Source organism: Passer montanus, unplaced genomic scaffold (genome assembly GCF_014805655.1).
Source record: "Passer montanus isolate IOZ18808 unplaced genomic scaffold, ASM1480565v1 scaffold98, whole genome shotgun sequence".
Taxonomy (NCBI): domain Eukaryota; kingdom Metazoa; phylum Chordata; class Aves; order Passeriformes; family Passeridae; genus Passer; species Passer montanus.
In genome coordinates this window covers 2,180,863-2,204,719 of record NW_024375256.1, presented here as the reverse complement: position 1 = coordinate 2,204,719, position 23,857 = coordinate 2,180,863, and the positions used below count along the sequence as shown (strand labels likewise).

The 23,857-nt window shown below is 59.7% G+C and overlaps 1 protein-coding gene across 5 annotated transcripts; it reads right to left on the bottom strand.

The window, feature by feature from the left end:
• Positions 1-664: 664 nt before the first annotated feature.
• On the bottom strand, positions 665-23,135 carry KIAA0513 (KIAA0513 ortholog). 5 transcript variants are annotated; one of them, XM_039696428.1, is made up of 13 exons: positions 22,981-23,135; positions 10,471-10,972; positions 9,726-9,825; positions 9,215-9,288; positions 9,031-9,101; positions 8,339-8,546; positions 7,799-7,839; positions 7,264-7,342; positions 6,743-6,820; positions 5,233-5,262; positions 2,870-2,950; positions 2,520-2,614; positions 665-2,411 (listed from the first exon to the last, which is right to left on the bottom strand). In XM_039696428.1, the coding sequence occupies exons 2-13, from the start codon at positions 10,827-10,829 to the stop codon at positions 2,362-2,364; spliced, it is 1,266 nt and encodes a 421-aa protein (XP_039552362.1). In that variant the 5' UTR covers positions 10,830-10,972; positions 22,981-23,135; the 3' UTR covers positions 665-2,361. The 5 variants fall into 5 exon arrangements, with proteins under 5 accessions (XP_039552362.1, XP_039552361.1, XP_039552363.1 ...); XM_039696427.1 differs by lacking the exon at positions 22,981-23,135 and adding an exon at positions 22,096-22,925; XM_039696429.1 differs by lacking the exon at positions 22,981-23,135 and adding an exon at positions 19,333-19,483.
• Between the last annotated feature and the right edge of the window lie 722 nt (positions 23,136-23,857).

Genomic DNA, 23,857 nt, shown 5'->3' with positions numbered 1-23,857 from the left:
AGGAATTCAGCAGGTGGAGGGAACAAAATTGATCCCAGGCTCCTTGTTTTCCCCAGCTGAGCAGTCCACAGCCAGGGAAAACAGCAGGGGAAGCATCCAGGCTTTGGCTGGTGGGTTTCCCTCCTGCATGGGGGGTAATTCAATAAAAACAAGGAGCAGGGGAAGCTCCTTCCTAAGAGAAATGAGGTTACCAAGAGAGAAACCAGCCCTGCAGGACAAGGAACAGGCTCAGCTTGGCCACACACAGACCTGAGGGGACGTGGAGTCCGAATCCTGGGTGGAATATGACATTCCCAGCCTGCTAACCTAAGGGAACAGCTTTTCTTTTAATAAGATAATACCGAGTAATTGATTTTTAAATACACTGAAATCAAATGTCCCGAGGCCAGAGCAGGATCCCAGCTCTGCCATCAGCTCCGAGGCCACTGGCAGAGATGGAAAGCACAAGGGAAAAGAAAATAAAAATGAAATCTCCTTCAAGTGCCTCTCTGGCTCCGGGGCAAATGTGAACATCTCTGTTAAAGGTACAACAGTTTTTCCTTATTAAAAAATAGATTATCAGAAGGGAGAAGCTGGTGGAGGCACCAGGGACCACTGAGGTCGAACAGGCAGCCTGGAGAAAATCCATCTGCTTAAAAAACACAACAACAATTGAGCAAAAATATTCATTTCTAAGATAATTTATTCCAATCTCTCTCTCTGTCACATCCCATCCTTCACACATTCCCAGTCAAGGAGGGTTTATGGCTATTTTTTATTGGATTTTAGTTGTTTTTATAGAAAAATACACATGCAAATAATATATATACTTCAGCGCTGAACATTTCTTTTCATGTTGGAAAAAATAATAATAATAATAATAATAAAGAAATGAAGGAGGATTTGGGGAAGACCTGAGTGGAGACAGAGGCAGGGAAGGCCACGGGGATGGGATGCTCCAGGATGCTGAGCTGCTCATGGTGCAGCACATTTTATCCAGCAGGAAGGGATTTTTGGGATGAGGGACCAACCCTTCTCCAGTGACTCTGCCCAGGTTTGGGAATGGCCAAGGAAAAATTGGTGCTGGATTTGTCCTTCCTACAAGACCCAGCACAGATCCCATCCCCAGCGGCAGGGGAAGCCCAGCTTAGGTAAAAGCATCACTTTGATGCTTGGAAATGACACCAGAAGCCAAGAGCTACATGGAAAAAAATAACCTTTTATGCTATTTCCTATGGGAGACAGCTGGCAGCACAGGGAAAAGGGAGTGACTGAAACCTGGACTCATGTTTCAGGATGGGGTTTTTGGGGTGCCACTGCTGGCCCCTTGGCTGTGCAGGGCTGGGGGTTTCTGCCCCTGTGGGCTGCTCCTTGCAGAGGGGAGCAGCCATGTCCCCGTGTCCCCAGAGGTGTCCCTGTGTCCCCAGGAGGGAGGTGTCCTTTGGGCAGGGCAGTTTCGGGTTTGATGGATGAGCAGCTGCAGCCAGGGAGGGCAGAGAGGAGCAGCCCGGGCAAGGAGGAAATGAATCCACTGCCACAGGATGCCAGGAGGCTTTGGGAAATGTCACAATCCAGCAGCATCCAGCACTGACAGGGCAGCAGGGAGAGGGATGAGGTTTTGTCATCTTCTCCAAGGCAAGCAGAGCTCCTGTGCCTCTGCCTGCAATCCTGCCCAGGGCCATGGCTTTTTTCCTACTGATGGGGTTGATGATATGGAGCAAAGTGCTGTCCCCCTGCCCAGAGGTACAAACCCCCACAGGCAGCACAGTGAAGGCTTCCCAAGGGGAGGATTTCCCTCCAGCTCCCGAGGAAGGCGGCAGCAGCGCTCTGCCAGCCCCACCCTGCCCATGTCCCCAGGCAGTGGTGACACCCTGGAGACACCAGAGAACCCGAGTGGTGGCTGGGTGCAGCCCCAGCTCTGGCTGTGGTCCCTGTCACCACCTCCTGCATCCCTGGTGCAGCTCCAGCCTCAGCGAGGGGAGTCCAGCAGGGAAAGCAGCCTTGGATCCCTCTGGATTTACCACTGAGACCTCAACGTGGGGGGGCTGCAGCCACAGCACCTGGGGGCGGCACAGCCACCCTCTTCCTTGTGTTTTGTTTTGCTTTTCAACCAACCCCATTCACTTTTGGGGCTGTCTGCTGCGACAGTGGAGGCGGGAGGGTCTGGCGAGGCGGGGGCTGTTTGGCTCCTATGTCTACAGGCTGCCCTGGGGCAGCTCCAGAGCCTGGTGGACGATCATGCAGGTTTTATTGCAGCTCGTGTGTGTGGTTCGGTTGGTAGGTAGCCCAGCTGCAGTCTCAGGTAGCCCCGGGGGTGGGCTGCTCTCCCCTCCCCACCTGTCCGGTTGCCGTCTCTCCGCCGCCGCCGCGTGCCGGCCGTGGCTACTCCGTGGCCATCTGCTCGATGTGGTCACTGAGCAGCTTGTATTGCTCTGGAAGGAGAGAGAGAAGGGCTCAGGGAGGCTGCTGAGCCACCCCGTCCACCCTCCATCCCCCCAGAATCCCAGAAAGGGGCTGCACACCCCCGGGCTCTCCCCTACCTTCGTCCAAGTTGCCGATGGTCGCCTGCTTCTTCAGGAAGTCACTGCAGAGCTTCTTGCTGAGGCCAAACGCCAGCATGTTGTGGATGAAGGTGCTGAGGGAGGAGAGAGAGGCTCTGGGTGAGAGAATGGCCAGGCTGCCCCTTCTGGGCCCCACCTCCCTCTCCCTCTCCCCAGCCCCTTGCAGCGGGCGCTGGGATGAGCTCAGCTCGGTCCCTTTGGGTATTCAACAGCAGGGGCAGGAGCAGGTCCCAGGGAGAGGCATCAAAGACCCTCTGCACCATAAGGGATGTCCCCAGCGGGGGAACAGCTGGGAGGTGTCCCCGGGGTGGTGCCCGTGCCCTGCTCACCCCAGCTGCCCGAAGGTGATGTTCTCGTTGAAGCGCAGGCTGTCGTCGCGCTCCTCCTGCGTCATGTGGCACCACTTCTCCCTGCAAGGAACAAGCCACTGGCACCACTCTGCCCCCGCGGGCACCTCAGGACCCCCTGCCTGCTTCCTCCCACCCTGGGCCACGTTGCTGGGGGACAGGGAGGCACCGAGAGCCCCTGGGAGGACAGGGAGGCACCGAGAGCCCCTGGGCGCGGTGCTGGGTGTGGGATGAGCTCACAACATGGATCCATCTGCAGAGCTCCTGCCCTGGAGCAAAGCAAGAGATGCTCCAGGAAAAACCTCATTCAACCTTGGCTTTGCATGGAAAGGCCCTGATTAAGAGCTAAAAATAGCATCAATCCCTCCAGCATGGAGCTCACCTTCAGTGCCACCATGGGCACGAGGAGGAAGCAGGGGATGGCCGTCCCAGCAGGGTCTGCTGAAGCCCCCCAGCCTCCAGGGTGACAGGGGGACACCAGGCACCTGTCCCTCATCTGCAGCAAGGCTCCAACTCCCCGAATCTCGAGCAAGGTGCTCCCCAAACATGCCTCCCCCTCGGACAGGGCAGGAGCTCCCACACCCCTCCCAAAATGCCAGCGGTGCCCTGAGGGTGCCCAGCTCCACTGCAGCTCCCTGCAGCTGCAGCATCGCCTGCAGGGCTGGAGGGCTTTAAGCTCTGGGTGTTTGCAACCAGCTCCAGGCAGGGGCAGAGTCCCCAGCCCGGGAATAAAGCCTGTGCCACAGGGATGTCACCCGGGGTGGTGGCAGCAGGGCTCGGTGCATGCATGCCAGGGAAACTACAGCTCCACGGTGAGGCCAGCCCCTTCCCGAGAACCAGGATACAGCCAAGGATAAGAGGAGGAAAAGCCAGGAAAAAACAGGGATAGGCAGAAGAAAAATGGAGGAGAAGGAAGAGGAGAACACCAGGAGAGGAAGGGACAATTGTAGCTGGCCAGAATACCGAGCAGGAGGGGGGAGCTGTGCTGGGGGGAAACTGGGACAGAGGGGGTGTCACCCGAAATTCAGCGAGGCTGGCTCAGCCCCAGTGGGGCTGGAACTCAAGAGGATGGGTGCTCAGCCAGGCTGACCCCACAAAGGGAGCCAGGCCCCACCAAATCACCCCAACCCCAATGTGCAAATCTGCTCAGCTGAGCCTGCAGCCAAGGGCTCATTGTTTATAGGGCTCTGCAAATGCACACAACATGTTTCAGGGGATTTTTTTAAAAGAAAAGAGAGTGTAATTTCTCTCAAATAAAGCTTAGATAGCAAATAAAACCCACAGCCAAATGTAGAGGCTGAAAGCAGAGGGAAAGAATCGAATTAAGGGGCTTTGAAATCTGGAAGCAAAACTTCACAGACCCCACTGGCTCACTTACACAAGAGGCATGTTTGTAACTCTTTTTTTCCTGCCTTTTTATGTTTTGGAGGGAGGAAGAAAGGAGAAAAAACATTATCAAAGTGCCCCCAAAAAAAAACAATCTGGCCACATTTCTGGCTTATTAGTGGAGAGTAACAGGCCTGGGAAGGGAGAAAACCCACACGTGGCTGCACTCAAAGCCTTTGATCTTCACCAGCAGGACAGGCACAGGGGTGAGGAACCCCCTGGGCTGTGGGGTTGTATTTTGGGGCATCCTTGCTGTGCCTGGAAGTGCTGAGAACTCTCCATCAACCCCTTCCTCTTCCAGCAGCAGCAGCATTTCCCCCCACACAGCAAACCCCAGCAGTGATATTTCCACCATCCCTCAGAAAATTCACTGCCAGGCTTCCAAAATCCCTCGTCCTCTTGCTAATGCCATCAGCTGGAGGGATTTGCCCCCAGACACTCCAAGAGAGCAGTGACTGTTCCCAGCTTGTGGCCCCAAGGACACACTCCCAGTTGTGACATGCAGCCCCCCTATTCACAATTTTAATTTTGTTAAGGGATGGCAGCAGAAAAGTGCATTAAAAATGGAAAAGGACCAGCGTTTCCAGCTGGCAAAGGATGCCCAGCACCTCTAAGTGGCAGCAGCAGCCAGGAGCAAGCAGGAAGGACAGGAGAGGGGGATGCTTTCTACACAAAGAGACTCGGTTCATGCCCAAAACCTGCCCAGAGGGATGTTCCCAGAGAAATATCACAGCTTGAAAGCATTCAGGCTCCTTTTTAGGAGCCACATGAAAGAGGAGCCAATGTAAACCCCTCAGGCCCTTTGGGAGGGTGCTCAAAACTCCAGCAGCTGCTCCTCCTCCATGGAGAAAATGCCTTGCAGAGGCCCCCAAAACACATCCCCCCCGTCCCCAGGGCGGGATCTGGACCTGAAGCGAGCATCAGCCTGTGGCACTAAGGAAGGACAGGGACAGACACACCTCTTCTCCTCTTCCTCCCCAGTGTTCCCTCTGGAGCGGCGGCAGAAACGGGGCCCACAAGAGTGGCGCGTGAAAAGGTCATGCAAGACACAGGGATGGAGGGGAACCGAGAGAGCCAGAGAGGGAGGAGGGTTGTTAGAGGCAGAGAGAGAGAGGAAAGAGAGAGAAAAAGAGGAGTTTAGTTCTGTTCCTTCCCCCCCTCCCCTGCCCTCCCCGCGCAGAGGAGGAAAATCCTCCCCAGGTGTGGCAAAGGACAAAGCCACCCCAGAGATGTCCTGGTCACCCTGTCACAGAGGTGGCCTCAGCCCCATCCCCAAGGAGCTTCTGGGCACCTGCCATGGCCGAGGACCGACCTGGAATTCCAAACCCAGCCCCAGCCCCAGCAGGGATTTCAATCCTCAGCCCAGCATCCCAGCTCGCTGTAAGGATTCTGCATCCTCTCCTCTCAGGGGGGGTCACCACCACCTCTCAAACCCCCCGAGATGCTCAGGATTCTCCAGGCTGCAGCTCCCAAAGCTCCTTTGTCAGCCGGGCTTGTTCCTGCAGCCAAGGCAGGCTCAGCCATCAGATTAATTGGGAGAGGCACTGGGAGCAGGGAGCAGCTGCCGGTGGCGTCTGTCCTTGTGAGGCATTTGCTGCTGCTAATTTGGGGCTTCATCAAAGCAAAGGCAGTTATGGTTACACTGCTGCTCTGCAGGCTCTTCCCGTGCTTGCTTGGGAGGAAAAAAAAAGGAAAGCAATAAAGGGGAAAACGGGGATTGATCTGAGAGCTGGGCCTGGCACAGCATCCCCGGGTGAGAGCCAGGGCTGCTGCGGCTCGGCCCGGGGCGTGGGGAGGACACAGAGGGGGCTGGCTGCTCCACAGGGCTGTCAGTGCTCCAGAAGGGGGAAAAGGGGCAGCTCGAGGGCTCCAAGGAGAGCTCAGAGCTCAGGCACTGCACAGACACGGGAGGGGCTGGCTGGGAGTGGGAAATCCCTGCCAGGAGAGGAGGGAGCGGCTGGAGCCCCCACCCAGCTCCGGGGTGCACCAGAGGTGGGCACAAGCTTGGCGAGGGTCTCACCCACTTCTGCAGCCCCCAGCATGAGCAGCCCCTTCCCTGGCAGGTTTATCCCAATTTTTTGGGGCTGGCAGTGCCACCATCCCCAGCTTCTCTCCTTGCTGGCTGCAGGGACAGCTGGGACATCCCCTCCATCCACAGCACCTCCCTGATGGCTGCACCAGGCACCTCCCAGACCTGCTGGCACACTCAGCACCAGCAGCCTGAGCCCTGGCTGGCATTTCTGGGCACGTCTCTAGGGTTTGCTTCCCCCAAAAATGCAGCACAGCAAGCCAGAAACCCTTCCTGCTGCCAGAGCCCTGCCAGGCTGCAGATTTCACCAGCAGGATTCCAGAGGGGATGGAAAGCTGAGCATTTCCCCAGGGCTGGACCAGCTCGGGGCTGTTGGGAGCAGCTCCCTGGGGGGCTGCAGGGGACACAGAGTCTCCTTTTCCCACAGGGACGTGTCCTACCTGGTGGTGGGGGATCTCTTCCTGCGCTCGCAGTGCACGGCGTCGAAGAAGGCGGCGTTCCAGAAGCGGAGGTTGTGCCTGCAGGGAGGGAGGGGGTGTTGGAATGGCCAAAGGATTTTTTAATTAGGAGCCACAGGGTGCTCAGAGCTGCTGTGGCTGCCCCTGGATCCCTGGCAGTGCCCAAGGCCAGGCTGGATGGGGCTTGGAGCAGCCTGGGACAGTGGAAGGTGTGCATAGCAGAGGTGGGATGGGATTTAAGGTCTTTTCCATCCCAAACCATTCCAGGATTCCACAATCTCACCCAGCCTGTCCCTGAGTCCTCCCAAGGGTCAGGGTGGGCCAAACAAACCTGGCAGATTTCTGGACCAGCCCTTTGGTGGCTGCAAACACACCCTCACTAGCACAAGGGACGTGCCAAAGCCAAGGCCAGCTCTGTTAGGGGCACTTGTGAACATGTGGGGACATGTGGCCAGCAGGACAAACCCCTCCCCAGGCAGGAGCCAGCTCGCCCAGGGCTTTACCAGATCGGCTGCTGCTTGAGGTGCATGTACAGGTAGATCTTCTCCCCCTTCTTCTCCTCCTCGGGGCTCTGCAGGGACACTGTGGGGACACACAGTCACACAGCAGCACCGGGGCACTCCCACCTTCCCACCCACGTGGGGATTTTTGTGCCCCCTCCCATTTGGTGGCTGAGCAGCCAGGATGGATTGCAAACCAAACACATCCAGAGCAATGGCAGGAGGAGCTCTGGGTGCCCTTGGAGGGCTGGGGTCAGCCCTGATGGAGGCAGAAATGTCCCAGGAGGATCCTGGCGGGGCTGGACTGCTGCTCTGGGAGCACAACAGGCGCTGGGGGACACTGCTGCACCACCAAAGCTCGAGGCAGTGGGTGCCCAAACCTCTGCAGCCTGTGACACTGAGGACAAGGTCCTCGCAGGATGAGAGTTGTGATTGGAATTTCAAACCCAGCCCCAAGGAATTCCAGCATTTCCAGCCCTCCCTCCCTCCCCAGGGGTGCCTTGGCCGTTCCTGTTTCAGCGATGCTGGCTGCACTCACCCGTTTTCTTCAGCTTCTCCTTTGGTTTGTCCTCACCTTCTCTGTGGCACAAGAAATCAGTGTCAGCTCTGAAAATCCTGTCCCCCTGACAGCCCACGGCCCCCTGGCAGAGGGAACCCCATTTGAGAGACCCCCTGATCCCATGCCACCATCCCCAGGGCCAGAAAGGTGACAAAGAGACGGTGAAACAGTGCCATCCCTCCCCTCAGCAGAGAGATGATGCAGAAGATCACCAGCTTGGAACCACATAACTCCACGGCTGGCTGGGTTTTGAGACAGATCAGAAGGAATTAGGACAATGGCCAAGGGAAACAGGACTCCCAGACCACGAGGTGGCAGTGACTAAAGCAGGGGACCAGGCTCTGGTGGCCATGGCACCCCTGGCTTGCTCAGGACATGGTGCCCGCCCTGGCCCCCGAGGGAGGGCAGTGACTAAAGCAGGGGACCAGGCTCTGGTGGCCATGGCACCCCGTGGTGCCCACACCCCTGGCTTGGTCAGGACATGGTGCCCGCCCTGCCCCTCAGGGCAGTGGTACCCACTCGCTCTTTTTGGGGGCAGGACCCTTCAGTTTGGTCTCCAGGCCCCCGAAGAAGCCCTTGACGTTCTCTGTCTTGGCCGAGGTGTTCTTCAGCAGCCTCTCTGCAATGTCCTTCTTCTCGGCCAGCCAGGTGTTCGCTGACTTCAGGTACGAGTCGATGCTGCCCGTGGGCTTCTCCTTGGCCTCCAAGGGCAGGGCCTGAGCTTTCCCTGGGGAAAAGGTGCCAGGAGCTCAGTGGGCCCACGGCCCTGAGTGCTGCCCGCTGCTGGGGACCTGCAGCCAGCTCCATGGTGCTCCACCAGGAGATGGAAACACCCCAGATCCCATCCCGCTTCCCTGGCGGTTTTTATTTTTATCCCATCCCAGTTCCTGTAGGTTTTTATTTTTATCCTCCCTGCTCCCATTCTGGATAGAAAACCCAGCCCCCCGTGGAGGAGCAGCCATTGCACACCAGACAATAAACCAAGGAGCTTCTGGGCTGGGGTGTTCACATCCCACCCAGGGGCTGGGATCACTGGGGGCTGTCACACACAAACATTCCTGGCTGGAAGCGAGGGCAAAGCAGCATCACCAGCCCAGCAGGAGTTTGCATGGATCCTGGGCTCTTTTCCACCTGGGCCACCCCTCCAACACCTTCCCCATGCACAGGACACATTTCACACCTGCCCCCAGCAGGGGTGCAGGCTGCCTTACCTATGTAGTAATAGGTGAAACACATGGTCATGAGGTTCTTGGCAGGGCTGAAATCATCCATCTGGTGACACCTGACACAGGGGGAGGACTCAGTGAGGACACCCCGTGAGGGGAGCCCCACCCAGCTCAGCCCTCAGGGCCTCTTGGGGCTCCCACAAAGGCCCAGAGTGCCCCCAGGACTCACTCAAAGAGCACGAGGGCGAAGGACTGCATCAGGCGGTAGAAGGTCTGCTCCGAGACACACTTGGAGTTGCAGCGCTGCAGGGACAGAGCAGGGGCTGAGACAGGGCAGGGACAGAGCCCAGGCTCCAGCACAGCAGCAGGAACAGCCTCAGCCCCCCAGCACCCCCCACCATGGGCAAAAAGAGCCCTCATGGGCTCCCCTCAGAGACAGCGTTATGCCTGTTTGGGTTTCATTCTTTTTGGTTTTTTTTAGGGAACAGGATGTGTCTGAGTGCTGGTGGGATTTAATTTTAAATAAAACGAGTGGATTCTCTCCCACGTTGCACCAAGGGTGTATCTAACTGCTCAAAATGCATTTATTCGCTCCTGTATCTCCCTCTGCTGTGGTTCCTCACTTTCCCTGAGTTCCTGCCTTCCAAAAATACTTCTCTGGGCTATAATTAAATCCCCGTGGCCTGAGGCTGTTCCAAAGCCCGTGCAGGATCCCTGCTGCCTCCCAGCACCCCCCTTACCTGGGCACTCACGTATCTTGCAAACCACTCCCTGCCCTTCCCGTTCTCGCTGCTGCAGAGCTCCCCGAACCTGGCCTTCTCCTCCTGGTCCAGATCCTCCCTGCAACAGGGAAAAATTTAAAAAAAATCATTAAAGCCGAGGATGTGACCTGCACCCCCTTGGCATCAGCATCCTGGCGCAGGTGCTGGAGGAAGGCAGAGGAAGAGGAGGAGAGGAGCACCCATTTTGGCATCCCTCGCGTTGTGCTGCTCTTTTCCTCCTCCCTGGCAGGAGGGAAACCAAAGGCAGAGGGAGAGGGGAAGAGCCAAGGACAGTGTGAGCAGAAACTGAGCTCCAGAGACAGGCAGGGAGCCCCAGAGCAAAAACAAGCCCTGTTGCTGCTCCTCACGCTCCGTTTGCTGCATCCAGCCTGACACGGAGCCCCGGGGGATGCAGGGCTGGGGGATGCAGGGCTGGGGGCACAGCCAGGAGCTGCCACGGGGTCCCTGGGCACGTGTGAGCCACTGGCATTCCCACGAGCATCAGTGGGGAGAGGAGATGGGGACAGCGAGCCCCTGGCATGGGAATGGGGACGGAGAAGGGAGGGAAGCTGTGGCTGGAAGATGCGGCCAGGAGAGGAGCGCACGGCAGAAGCCACATCAGCACCAGCAGCGAGCAGGGGAAGGACAGACTGCTGCTCCCGGGGTGGGAAAGCAGCCAGAACCCTGCCCCATGCCATGGGATGTCCCTGGCCCTGCTGCTCACCCCCCGGTGAAGATCTTCTCCACGTAACCCCGCATGAACTCGCGGCGCTCGGCCGAGGCCTCGTCGCGCGCCGACTCCGCGCTCTGGCTGGAGGACAGGGACTCGTTGGAGGAGGAGCGGCGGGAGCCACCCCAGTGCTGGGGAGAGTCCCCCATGTCATTCTCGCTGTCTGCTGACTCGGTGGCGTCGCTCTCCTCCGCGGCCACGTCCCCTGTGTCCCCCGGGTGGCCGCTGTCATCCCCCGGGTGGCCGCTGTCGCTGGGGACAGCGGGAGGAGCGGGCTCTGAGGGGTCACAGGCGGGAGTTTCGCTGTCAAAGTCAATGAGGTTCCCTACAGGCACGTCCAGAGGGGCCTCCATGGCTCCCCCAGGGGACGTGGCAGCGCTGGGGACACTGGCTCCTCGTCCTCGTGTCCCTCACTGGGGCGTTGAGGCCATGGCTGGCAGGATGCTGGCTAAGGCAGGCAGGACCTCCTGGCGGGGCACGGGCTGCCACAGCACATCTGAAAGGCACAAGGAGGACAAAAGTGAGGACAGAACCTTGGAGAACCACCACCATGGAGCTCGGGTAAGGCCCCCACGATGTCCCCGGGATGTCTGTCCACAGTGGAGGGACAGACAGAGCTGGCTCCTCTCCAGCAGCCACGTGAATCAGCAATCCCATGGAATGCTCACGTGCTGCCGGCACCGCTCGAGAGGGTTTTCCATCCTTCAGCCCAGAAAAGGGACAACCAGAGCCTCAGCTACGTATGTCACATTTGGGATGTGACATCTCGTGGCCTGATGGGCAAAACTGGGCTGGCAGGAGCCAGGAGCTGGCAGGGCACTGGTGGCTCTCCAGGGCAGCGCTGACATCCTGCTGTCCCTGGCCTCTCTCTGCTCACGGCTCTGTCTGACCCCGTTTGGAAATGGGATCATCTCCGGGGTGGAGCATCCTGGAGTGTAACACACTTAGCTGGGAATGGAAAGGGATGCTGGACACCACGGGAACTGGAATGGGATGAGGGTGCAGAGCTCTGGACTGGAATTAAGGGGGTTTGGCACCCCAGATTGCAAAGGAAGTGCAGGGAGCACAGGGGTGGGCATGGACTGGGATGCTCTGGCACGTGCCCATCCCGGACAGTGCTGCAGCAAAAGAGGCAAAGCCAGGGCCACCCTGAGGCTGCCCCTGTGTCACAGAGTCACTGGTGGGGGTGTTTCTGCCCCAGGAGGGGGTGAATTGTAGTGTCTGAAACCCAGCACACACGGCAGCATCCAGGCACAGGGGGGACAGGAGCAGGGACAGCAGCACAGGTGACAGGTAACATGACAAACCCAGGGCAGGGCGACAGCAGCACTGCCACAGCCCTGCTGCCTTGCAGGGGACTGATCCCAGGACACACACAGCCACCCCCAGGGCAAAAATCCCCCCCAGGACCGATGTCCAGCTCATCAGACAAACAGACATCCAGCTGAAACCAAATCTGACGTGTTTCACCAAGCACAGCACAGTGGGAAAACAGCCCCTGGGCTGCAGGAGCAGCCACTCTTCAGCAGCATCCCCCTCCTCCTCCTCCTCCTCCTCTCCTCCAGGGACCCTTTGGGGCACTGCACAGCGAGAGGAACACAAAGACATCCAGCTGAAACCAAATCTGACGTGTTTCACCAAGCACAGCACAGTGGGAAAACAGCCCCTGGGCTGCAGGAGCAGCCACTCTTCAGCAGCATCCCCCTCCTCCTCCTCTCCTCCTCCTCCTCCTCTCCTCCAGGGACCCTTTGGGACTGCACAGCGAGGGGAACACAGCTCCCTGAGTGGCTGGGACACTGTCCCCAGGGACAGCAGGGACAGAGAGAAAAGCCACCTGGGTGGCAGAACCCCTGCAGCCACCTCGGCTGGCAGCCTTCTGTCTCACACGGAGCCCCTGGCACACACCCACAGCTGCTCCAGGAGCTGCAGGGACACTGCAGAGCTCCGGGAGCTGGGCAGAGTTTGGCTCCTGGGAGGGGAGCAGCCCAAGGCTGCAGCACGCAGGGACTGGAGGTGTTCATGAGCTTCAGCCTCACCCTGGAATTCAGCAGCTCCTGGGCTGGCTTTAACCATGAAGCTCAACCAGACAAGTGGAGGAAACAGCCCAGGAACAAAATCCATGGATGTGCTGAAGCCATGCATGGGAATGCCACAGGAAACCCATGGTGCCCTGAAACTTTGGAAAAAGCGTGTTTTTACTAAAAATAAATGCTAGGGTGGATGTGAATGATTCACCTACAGCTGCACATGTGTGCAAGCAGCTTTTGTCCATGAGCTGCCCTTGAATCCAGCATTCCTAGCTGGATTTCACAGCTTCCCTAAGCCCTGCAGAGTTTCCCCCCGGGGCTTTTTCCAGGTGCTGAGGTCAGGCTGGCTGCCAGGCCTCAGGATTCACACCTGGGCAGTGGGATCCAACCCAATGGAAACTCCAGCGGGGAGCAGGACTTGGCCAAGCTGTGTCCCAGCTCTCCTGTGTCTCCAGCCCAGTGCTCTGCTCCCAGCCTGTGCCCTGAGCTGGATGACAAACAGATAATCCCTGTCATCAGGGTGACATCCCACACGGTGACACTGCTCCGACCCACACACGGAGACAGTGCTCCAGCCTGGAGCTGTCAGGGATGACTAAAAACCGTAATTAAAGCAAAGAAACCTCTGGCTGCCTCCTCGTAGCCTCACCCCTGCAGTCTGGCACCCAGACACGGCGTGCAGGAGCTCTGGGAGCCCCTGGGAACACCCAGCTCCGGGAAAGGGGAAAAGCCACGGCTGATGTTCCTGCAGGACTCGTCGTGGCAGCCCAGAGGGGACAACTCTGCTGCTTTGGACAGAGGCAGAGCTCTGCAGAGAGCCCTGGCACTGTGTCCGTGCCAAGGGCTGCTGCATCCGTGCCAAGGGCTGCCTGCATCCCGCTGCTGTGCGGGGGCCAGGGATGCTCACGTGGCCAGGGCAGGGTTTGTGGCCCTGCTGCAGCACAGGTGACCCCAGCACACCCCACGCCTCTCTGCCAGCTGTGCCAGGGCACAGATCCCGCCCAGCCTGCAGGAAAGGGCTCAGAGCGCTGCTGCCCTGCAGGGGAGGGGGACACACGCTGGCAGGAATTTTTGGGACACGCACAGGGTGTCACTCTGCTCAGGGGCTGGCAGAGCGCCGCTGCTCGCTGCTGGCACTTCTCCACGCTGCAGCCCTCCCTGGAAATCCTCCCTTGTCCCATCCAGCCCGGGGGCTTGCGCTGTCCCGGCACGGGTGTGACACGGGAGTGCCACCTGCTCCCGGGGCTGGCACTGCCCGGGGACACGGCCACCACCCCCCTGCAGGGGCACCCTGGGCACGGCTGAGCGCCTGCCAAGGAAAACTCCCTGCGCCGCGAGGGAACAGCGTGTTTCCTCCCGGGAACTGGTCAGTCTTGTTCCCCGTGTCCCTCTCCCGGGGAGAACACGCCGGCAGCCGGGTCACGGCTGCGGCTGCAGACCCGTTCCGTGCCAGATCCCCTAAAGCGCCCTAAATCCGGAGCTCACCCCGCTCCCAAGCTGAATTTAAACACGCAATCCTCCCTGTTCAAACACATCCTGGGCTCTGGAGAGCCGAAACTGCTCCCGGCTGGGCCGGCCCGTCCCCCCGCAGATCCGATGCTGTGCTCCGGGCCGGGAGCGCCCCGGATTTATCGGGGAGCTGTGCCCTGCTGCAGCCCAGCCCTGCAGCTCCCTGAAACAATCCCCTGCATGCCATGAGAGCCGTGCCCAGCTGGGCAGAGATCGCACACAGCCCCCAGCCCGTGCTGAGCCGCCACCGGGATGCCAGTCCCTGACGAGGGAGGGTTTTTGGCATGGGTGCTGCGTGTGGGTTTACGCGATCTGTTCCCCAGCATCACCTCCTCTCCCGGCCCCGGTGCCTTCCAGGTGCATCCTGCCCCTTCCCGAGCCCGGTTTAGCTCACACGGAGCGATAAAACCATCACCCAGCCCTCAAACCGGAGCCATTTCCCGGGAATGTGCAGCTCCCGGCTTGCCCTGCTTCCCGGAGCGCCCTTTCCTTTCCCCCGCTGCCATCAGACACCAGATGGCAGCTCCCCGTTCGCCTGGGCTGCCGAGGAGAATTAAATGTCCCTTGAATAGACCCGAGCCGGGCTTTTGTGCGAGCAGCGGTTTCTCCTTTCGCACTTCCCAGCTCCCACACACCCCCTGCTCACGGCCGCGTCCCCAGGGAGACCCAAACCGGGGCTGCTCATTCTGCAATTCCCGTTTTTACCCGGTAAAAATTCCGCCCGGGGCCCGTGCCGGGCTGTGTTTTGGAAATGAGCCCCCCGAAAAGCACAGGCGGGGGCGGAGGGGGGGTTCCCTGCCCCGACCACCCCCCATTCCCAGGGGAAATGCTGCTTCCAGCCCACCCCCCCCGGGATGCAAACGGAGCCTGGGGACACCGGGAGCAGGGGGGAGGGAGGGCGGCTGCATCCCCCCGGCTGAGCTGAGCCCAAAACCAGCTGGAAAAAAATAAAAATAAAAAAAAAACGGAACCGGGAGCAGGGGGGAGGGAGGGCGGCTGCATCCCCCCGGCTGAGCTGAGCCCAAAACCAGCTGGAAAAAAATAAAAATAAAAATAAAAATAAAAAAAGCGGGGTGTCACCTCCCGGTAGGATACAGGGACAGAGCACGGATTAAACCCCCGGCCAAGCGCCGGCCTGTCCCCAGGCGGGGTCCCCGCGCCATCCTCATCCTCATCCTCCCTCCTCCCTCTCCCTTTACCTGCAGCGCCTCGGCTCGCCGCTGCCTCCGCCGCATGCGGCCCGGGGGTGGCCGGGCAGGCCGGGGGAGGCGACACGGGGGCGGCGGAGGCGACACGGAGGCGACACGGAGGCGACACGGGTTCGCGGCGCTCCCTCCCCGCCCGCTGCCCACGCGCGGCTGCGCGCACGGGAAAAGCTCCCGGTGTCACCGGGCCAGCCCGGGCCGGCTCCCCCGAGCCCTGCCTGCCGCACACGGCCGGCCTTCCACCCGGGGAGACACCCCCGCCCCTCCCAAACCAGCCCCTGTGCGCCCTGCGTTGAGGGAAATTAATTAGAATTAGGTGGGAGCCCCAGCAGAGGGGAGCTCTGCAGACTGAGTAGGGGCGTGGGTAAATATCCAAAATATCGGCCAAAATGATGCGGGGTCCTCAGCAAAAGGGGGAAAAAATCATCTTAAGTCACTGCAAAATAGCCAAAATATCAAGAAAATAAGGAGGGGTGCCCATCAAAGGGGGATTTTGCAGCCCAAAAGAGCCCATCCAAGCCCCTGTGCACCTGATGTCTGGGATATTCGGCACAATTTGGCATCAGTCACATCAAAGAGGGATTCCCCAGCCTGAGTCCCACCACATACAAATATCCCAAATATTAGAATCCCCAGAAAAGGGGATTTTCCAGCCCACAGCAGCCCGTCCAAGCCCCTGTGCACCCTGATGTCTGGGATATTCAGCACAATTAGGCATCAGTCACAGCAAAGACAAATTCCTCAGCCCAAACCAGCCTCAGTCCTGGCACATGCAGATATCCCAAATATTGACCAAAATGAGGTGGGGTTCCCATGAAAGAGAGATTCTCCAGCCCAAAACAGCCCAACCACCTGCACATGCAGACATCCCAAATATTAACCAGAGTAGGGTGGGGTTCCCATAAAAGGGGGATTCTCCAGCCCAAAACTCTTTGTCCAAGCCCCTCTGCACCCTGACATCTGGGAGATTAAACAAAAATAAGCAGGATCCCCATCAAAGGGGGGTTCTTCAGCCCTTTCCCTCACCTTCAGCTGGTTGTCAGGCCTCCCCAGCCCCCTGAGGATTGTGAATTATCTGCTCTGCTCCTCCCCAGGTGAGCCACTCTGGGGGAAGACGTGTCAGGTGAGAGGAGAGGTGGGGAGGAGGAGCTGGGTGGGAGCAGCACAGGACAAGGACAAAGCTCGGGGGAATTGCTGCCCACTCACAGGGCAGCGCTGGCATCTGGCTTCTCCCCTGACCCCCGGGAGAAAACTCCAGGGGTTTCATGGCAAGAGAAGGGGAGCAGGGCAAGGCTGAGCCCCCTGGGGGGATGTCCTGGGCCGGGCAGGTTTGGGGTGCTGCCCACAAAGGGGAGTCTCTGACACAAAGAGAAACAAACAGGCTTGGAGAGGAGGCCACCGAGGTCCCAGCTCTGCCCTCAGCCCTCCCAAAGGGACCCTGCATTAACCAGAGGGGTCTCCCCGAGGATTTGGAGGGGAGGCTGGGAACTCCCATATCAGCACAGGATCCTGTTCCCACCCTGCTCCTCCCCACCCCAGCCCCGAGCAGAGCCCTCTTCTGTGCCCCAGAGCATGCCCCAAGGGCAGGGAGGCAGGAGCTGCTGCCCCAGCCCGCCCTGCAGCCCCACTGAGATCCCCAGGAAGAGCAAGAAGCAGCCAGAGGCACATCCTCCCTCTGGAGCTGTGTGGTGCCAGGGAAACACTGCTGGGGTGGGCAGTGCAGCATCCCTGGCACAGCCTGGCCACAGCTGAGCTCTGCTGCTCCAGGGCACCCCTGGAAAAGAGCCCACAGCCTCAGCTTTGTGGTTTGCAGTGCTCTGGAGGCAGCAGGAGTGAGGGAGATGGGCGAGTCACTCAAAGGATGGTAATTAGTGGGAGCTGCTGCTTGTCCCCTCCATCCCCACACACTGCCATCATCAGCCCACGGAGGGAGCAGCTCGCCTGTGGCACAGCCCCTGAGCTCAGCACAAGCCCAGCAGCATCCCTAATTGACTGCCTGCCCAGGGTGATTATTATAATTAAGGCAGAGTTCAGGAATTGCGAGTGACAGGATAAAACCCCCCCAGCTCTGACACGACACCGTGGGGAGGGGGCCCTGAGCTCAGCACAAGCCCAGCAGCATCCCTAATTGACTGCCTGCCCAGGGTGATTATTATAATTAAGGCAGACTTCAGGAATTGCGAGTGACAGGATAAAACCCCCCCCAATCCAGGTTTGGTGCCTCCCCCTCGCCAGTTCTTGTTGGCTGTGTTCCCACGTGGATGCCTGGCCTCTCTTTGGCTGGTTTTATCTGTTTGCTCTGCTCTTGACCCTGGGTTTGGAGCATGAGGTGGAAATCCTGGGAGTACACACGTCCCTGGCACCTGGAGGTGGCCCAGGCCAGGCTGGACAGGGCTTGGAGCAGCCTGGGGTAGTGGAAGGTGTCCCTGCCCATGGCAGGGGGTGGAACTGGCTGAACTATAAGGTCCCTTCCAACCCAAACCTAAAATTCCATGGTTCTGTGAAGTTTTGGGCCTCCTCCACCTCAGCTCACAGTCCAGCCTGGGAATTCTTCACCTTAGGAGGGAGAGGAGAGGGGAGAGCATGGAGAGCATGGAGAGCACCCACCCCCTGCCTGCCAGGGCTGGGAGCTGCTGAGGAGCAGAACCCAGGCTCAGCTCGGGTTGTTTCCCCCCCCCAGCACCCTCAGGAGACATCCAAGACTTCCCAAGTGGAAATCTCTCCACGGTGGTGGCCCCAAAAACACCCTCCTGGGAGAGCGGGAGCGTGCCCCCTCTCCCAGCTCCATCCCAGCCCAGAACCATCTCCCACCACCCCCTTGGCACCTCCACACCGCCCTGCATGTGGCTGTCACACACCACGAGTGCCCTGTTTCCCCTCTGCCATCCCATCCTGGCACAGCCACGCTCACGTCTGCCAGGGTGGGTGCCCGGCAGCAGGGGGGAGGCACAGAGCAGGGTGGGTGCTGAGCACAGGGGGACACCCCCAGCAGGGTGACATCCCCAGCAGGGTGACACCCCACCCAGGCATGGGGTGATGTCCCCATCAGGCACAGGGTGACACCCCCATCAGGCACAGGGTGTCATCTCCCAGCTCCATCCCAGCCCAGAACCATCTCCCACCACCCCCTTGGCACCTCCACACCGCCCTGCATGTGGCTGTCACACACCACGAGTGCCCTGTTTCCCCTCTGCCATCCCATCCTGGCACAGCCACGCTCACGTCTGCCAGGGTGGGTGCCCGGCAGCAGGGGGGAGGCACAGAGCAGGGTGGGTGCTGAGCACAGGGGGACACCCCAGCAGGGTGACATCCCCAGCAGGGTGACACCCCACCCAGGCATGGGGTGATGTCCCCATCAGGGACAGGGTGTCACCCCCCTCACTCAGGGGAAGCACATTTTGTGGAAGTTACTGGAGCATTGGGTAATTTTTTGCCTCACACCCCCGAGCAGCAGGATCAGGCACAAGGGCCAGGGGAGGAGCTGGCAGGTCCAGGAAGGAGCCGGGGCTCTGGTGGCAGAGGGATCCCAGAGTCACAGGGTGTCCTGGGCTGGAAATGACCCACAGGGGTCATCCAGTCCCTGTGGGGCCCTGCCCAGACACCCCAACAACCCCACCCTGTGCCTGGAGTGTCCAAACCCTCCTGGAGCTCTGGCAGCCCCATTCCCTGGGGAGCCTGGGCAGGGCCAGCACCTCTGGGGGAAGAACCTTTCCTGAGATCCACCCTAAACCTGCCCTGGCACAGCCCCGTGTCACTCAGGTCCTGCCCCTGGTCACCACAGGGGTGTCAGAGCTGCCACTCCACTTCCCACTGGGATGTCAAACGCTGCTGTGAGGACTGAGATAACAGCTCTGCTGAAAACCCCAAAGCTCTGCTGAAAGCCCCAAAACTCTGCTGAAAACCCCAAAGCTCTGCTGAAAACCCCAAATCCCAGGCCCACCACAGGCCAGGCTGACCCCGTGCCTAAAGAGGGGCAGCTCCTCTGGGCAGGGCTGTGCCACCAGAGCCTGAGCTCTGGACAGGGACAGGGACAAGAGGCTTCAACACCACCGAGCCCCTTGCACCAGGATGAATTAATTTGCACTCAAAAGACCCCCAAGCCCCAAAAAACTCACCCTCCACCACCTGACGGGCTCAGAATTTGGCTCAGCCTCCCAGGACAAGGAAGCTGCGGGTTCCTGGTGCTGATCTGAGCTCTGCCCCAGCCCAGAGCTCCTGGCTGCCCCCTGGGCCCCCCAGCCCAGCAGCAGCACAACGCAACCGAGCGTTGCCACACCACGGATGGTTGTGACACAGCTGTGGAAACCTCCATAAGCCGCTCTTCCAGACTGACCCTCTGCAAATCCCTCCTAATCCAATCTTGTTTATGGCATTAAGTCGGACCCTCCCATACCGAGCACCCCTCTTTGCTCAAGAGTTGGGAAAATCCTGGTCTTTTCTCAGTCCTGGTTGAAGATCTGGTGCGGAAGCCACCAGAGCTCCCTTCTCGTGTGTGGAGGTGTTTGGGGACAGGGCAGGACCTGCACTCCCAGCTCCACATCCCCTGTGTGCCACACGGGCATGGACAGCTCCCCTGTGCCAGTGTGGCACAGCCAGGAGTTCTCCTCTGCTGGGTTCCTGTGGTTTAAACTGAGATTTCTCCACCTTATCCCAGCACTAGGGAGGAGCTGGAGGAGATAAACCCTGCTCTGACCTGCAGCTTGCCCCACAGGTCCCAGCTGGGATCCAGGTCAGGAGAGCAGCCCCACACCACGTTAGTTTGGGTGATATTCCCACAGGAGATGCCAGAGCCACGCTCCCACCACAGCCCAGGGAATGCTCTGCCCTCCCCGAGGCCATCCCACAGACGGATCCCACACTGGGAGGACACAAACCTGCGGGTTTGCCCCAGGCTGTCACAGCCACACTCTTCCTAATTCCTTCAGGGAGGAGAAAACCCTGGGTGTGTGTCCCAGCACAAACATCTGCCACCTCCCCTGGGGCAGAGCAGCTCAGCCAGGAGGAGCAAATGTTAAAATCACCCTCAGCCTGCCTGGAACCTGCAGGAAATCTGACACAGAGAAGGAAATCTGTTTTATCTTTCCCAGAAGGAAAGGGAGACGCAGGCTGGCACGGGCTGGAGCAGTGGGAATGGAGCTCCCTTCCCTCTGCTTCCCCTCCAAAGAAGCCTGGATCTTGTCTGGATCCATCCAGCCCAGGACAGGAACATCCTCAGGGATCTGCCCGGCCGAGGCTGCCTGCAGGGAGCTGGGGAGGAGCCCCAGAGGGACCCAGAGCATCCCCTGGGGCGTGGAAAGCCACCCGTGGGGCCCGGCAGGGCTGGGGCAGGGAGGAAGGGAGGGTCCCAGGCAGTGGGCAGGGCTGCTGGGAGGGCAAGGGTGACAGCTCTGCTCTGCTGTCACCGTGCCACAGGCTGGGGTGGTGGCAGCACACACGGCGGCTCCCGGAGCAGCAGCAGGATGCTGGATCCCCCTGGGCTTGGGAAAACGGTGGGATCCACAGGGAATGGCAACAGAGCTCCCCACAGCCCCCCCAGACGAGCTGCTGGTGACACTGAGGTGCTGTGACACCTCCAGCACAGCCCTCGTGTCCCATGTCCCCTCTCCTGCCCTGGCAGGGATGGGCATCACCTCCAGTGCAGCCCCTTTTCCTGGGAGCAGCACGGTCCCCACACGTGGGGAGGGGCTGGTGGAGCCCTGCAGCCCCCAGAGCACCCAGCACAAACACAGGACAGGGGCAGAGGACACCCAGGACACCCTGGTGGCCACGGCACCACAGGGAAGGTCACCAGAGCCAGGAGTGTGGGTACTGAGGATCAATGGAGGATCAGTGCCCTTTTCCTGCTTTTATTCCCAAATCCTGACAAAGACTGCATCCACCTCACCCATCCCCTCTGAGGTGTCACCTCTGCAGTCCCAGGGGATTCAGCATTGACCACCCTGCTCAGCAGCAAGGGACAGGGACAGGGACAGGGACGGGACAGGGACAGGACAGAGGGACAGGGACAGGACAGGGAGGGACAGGACAGGGACAGGACAGGGACACTCCGCCGGCCCTTCCCGCTGTGCAATGATTAATTCCAGCTCCGGGTGACACAGCGAAAGCCAAACAGGGCGAGGCGGGGATGCGGCCGCTGCTCTCCGCTGTCCCCGGGCGCCGCCCGCCGCCGGCAGCTCCCGGCGGGACTGGAAAGACCTGTCGGTGCTCCTGCCGGAGCCACGGGCACGGCAGGCGTGGCAGAGGCCAGCAGGGCTGCTGCCACCGCGCCTGGGGCTGTCACCCTCACCCTGGGCCTGGGGACAGCTCGGGATGCATCCCAGAGCGGAGCCCAGAGCCGGTTCAGCCCCTGCGGGCAGAGCCAGCCCGGGGAATGAACGGGTTTAATCCGTCCTGGAGACCCCCGAGCTGTGGCTGGCAGCCTGGAGTGCCAGAGGAGTGAGCCCAGGAATGGCCCATCCCAAAGGCAGAGGCGCTGGGGTGCCCTGAGGAGCTGCTCCCAAACAGCACAGCCAGGGGGAGAAAATAGGGGGAAAATGGGGAAAAAATGGGGAAAACGCAGCTTTACTCCTCCCTGACATTCACAACCTTTATTGTCCCCTGAGCAGCAGTTTCCCGTTCCAAGAGCCGGCAGCAGGGCTGATTTTCCTCCAGGCTGGAAAAGCTCTGGAGCCTGGCAGCTGCCCCATCCCCTCAGCCTGCACCACAAACCCCAAAAAGGTTCCAAACCAGGAGGAAACTGCGGGATGCCGGGCTCGGGGTGGCCCTTCCGGAGCTCCCCGGGATCCCTGCAGCATTCCCAGGCTGCTGGGGGGCATCTTCCAGCGCAGAAGATTGCAGGGATGCAGCAGAGCATCGGAGCCAGAGGATGAGGCACTTACCAGGCACGGGGGACAGGCGCTGACAACTCGCAGGAGGCACAAGGAGGAGTTAATGGTGCTGCAATTCCCGCTGCCTCCATCGTTAGGGAGGGAAAACGCATCCGAGCGGCCGCGCTCGAATGCACAGCGTAATTTGTTTCGGATTTAATGTCATCCTGCTTCCTGGAGATGGGCCGGAGCTGGGAAAAGCCTCTGCTTGTATCAGCCCCGGGAAGGTGGAAGGAAAGGAGGGGATTTGAGGAGTTTTGTGGGGGGAAAAGCTCAGCTGCAGCTGGGCAGGGCTGCTGCTGCAAGAGGCTGAGACCACCGAAGTGAGGCATCACCCCCAGGAGCTGCTGGCTAAAAAACACCTCACACCAGCTCCACGTGGAGTATCAATGTTTTCTGAAGGGTCTCAGCGAGGTTTCCTCCTGCCCACCAAAAGCAGCATCACCATGGGGCAGTGGCATCGCTCGCCCAGAGCCAGGAGTTTGGGGCAGGACAGCAGAGGGAGGGGAAAGCTCCGTTTTCTCTGGGATTTGATCCTCTCCTGGAGCCCTGAGCCCGGCGGGAGGAGGTCAGGATTTCCCCAGCCTGATGAGTTTCCTCCTCGGGGCCTCTTGTTTGTGCAGGCACAGGGAACGTTTCCTCCTCCCGGAAAAGCCCCGCGGGGAGCAGCCCCATGGGCACTCACATCCCTGACCTCCCCGGCCTCCAAAACACCTCAGATTCAGGAATCAGATCCCCTCAGCCCACCCCCTAAACCCTGCAGAGCTCCCCTGCACCTCCTGCTTCTGGCTTTTCATCCAAGAGCACGGCAGGGCCCCCAGCCCTGCCAGGGTTGGGAACTCCAGTCCAATCTCCAGGTGCTGCTGCTGCAAGAGAGAGAAATAATCAAACACAGACCTTGGGGGGTCCCACGGCAGTGAAACGGCTGGGTTTTTCCTGCAGGGCTGGAACAAGGAAGAGATAAACCACGTTTGCTCCAGAGCACAGGCAAACAACTGCTTATCAGCACGTTGGCAGCCTCAAGGCTATTGCAGGGTGTCAGGAAAAGTGTAATTCCTCTCCTCTCCCGGGAAAGGTTCTATTTTTGGCCCCTCCGTCACAGGGAGCTGCTGCCTGCACCCGCTGGAGAGCAGCCAGCCCTGCAGAGCCCCTTCCACACTCACGGGGAGGGGATGGACTGGGGGAAACAGAGGCAGCTCTGCTCCAAGCTGCAGGATCAGCCCGGCCTGGCTCCCAGAGAGAGCTCAGAGCCCTTCCAGGGGCTCCAGGAGAGCTGGGGAGGGACTGGGGACAGGGACAGAGGGACAGCACACAGGGAATGGCTCCCACTGCCAGAGGGCAGGGATGGATGGGATGTTGTGAATTGGGAATTGTTCCCTGGGAGGGTGGGCAGGCCCTGGCTGTGGCTGCTCCATCCCTGGAAGTGTCCCCAGGACAGGGCTGGGAGCACCCTGGGGCACTGGAAGGTGTCCCTGCCATGGCTGGGGTGGAATGGGATGAGCTTTAAGGTCCCTCCCAACCCAACCCATTCCAGGATTGTGTGATAACCCGAAGCTCAGCTGCAAAGGGGCAGAGCCAGACTTTGTGCTGGATTTTCCAGTGACATTTTAGGGGTCATTGGTTATTTTCAGGCTAGAAAATGATGAACCTGTGTGCCTGGCAGGGGGGGACAGAAAAAGCCACAGCTGGTCTGAGCCAGTGCTGGTGCCAGCCCTGTGTGGTGGCGAGAGACCACCAGGTCCTTCTGCCAACACTTTTGTGACACTCCCTGCAC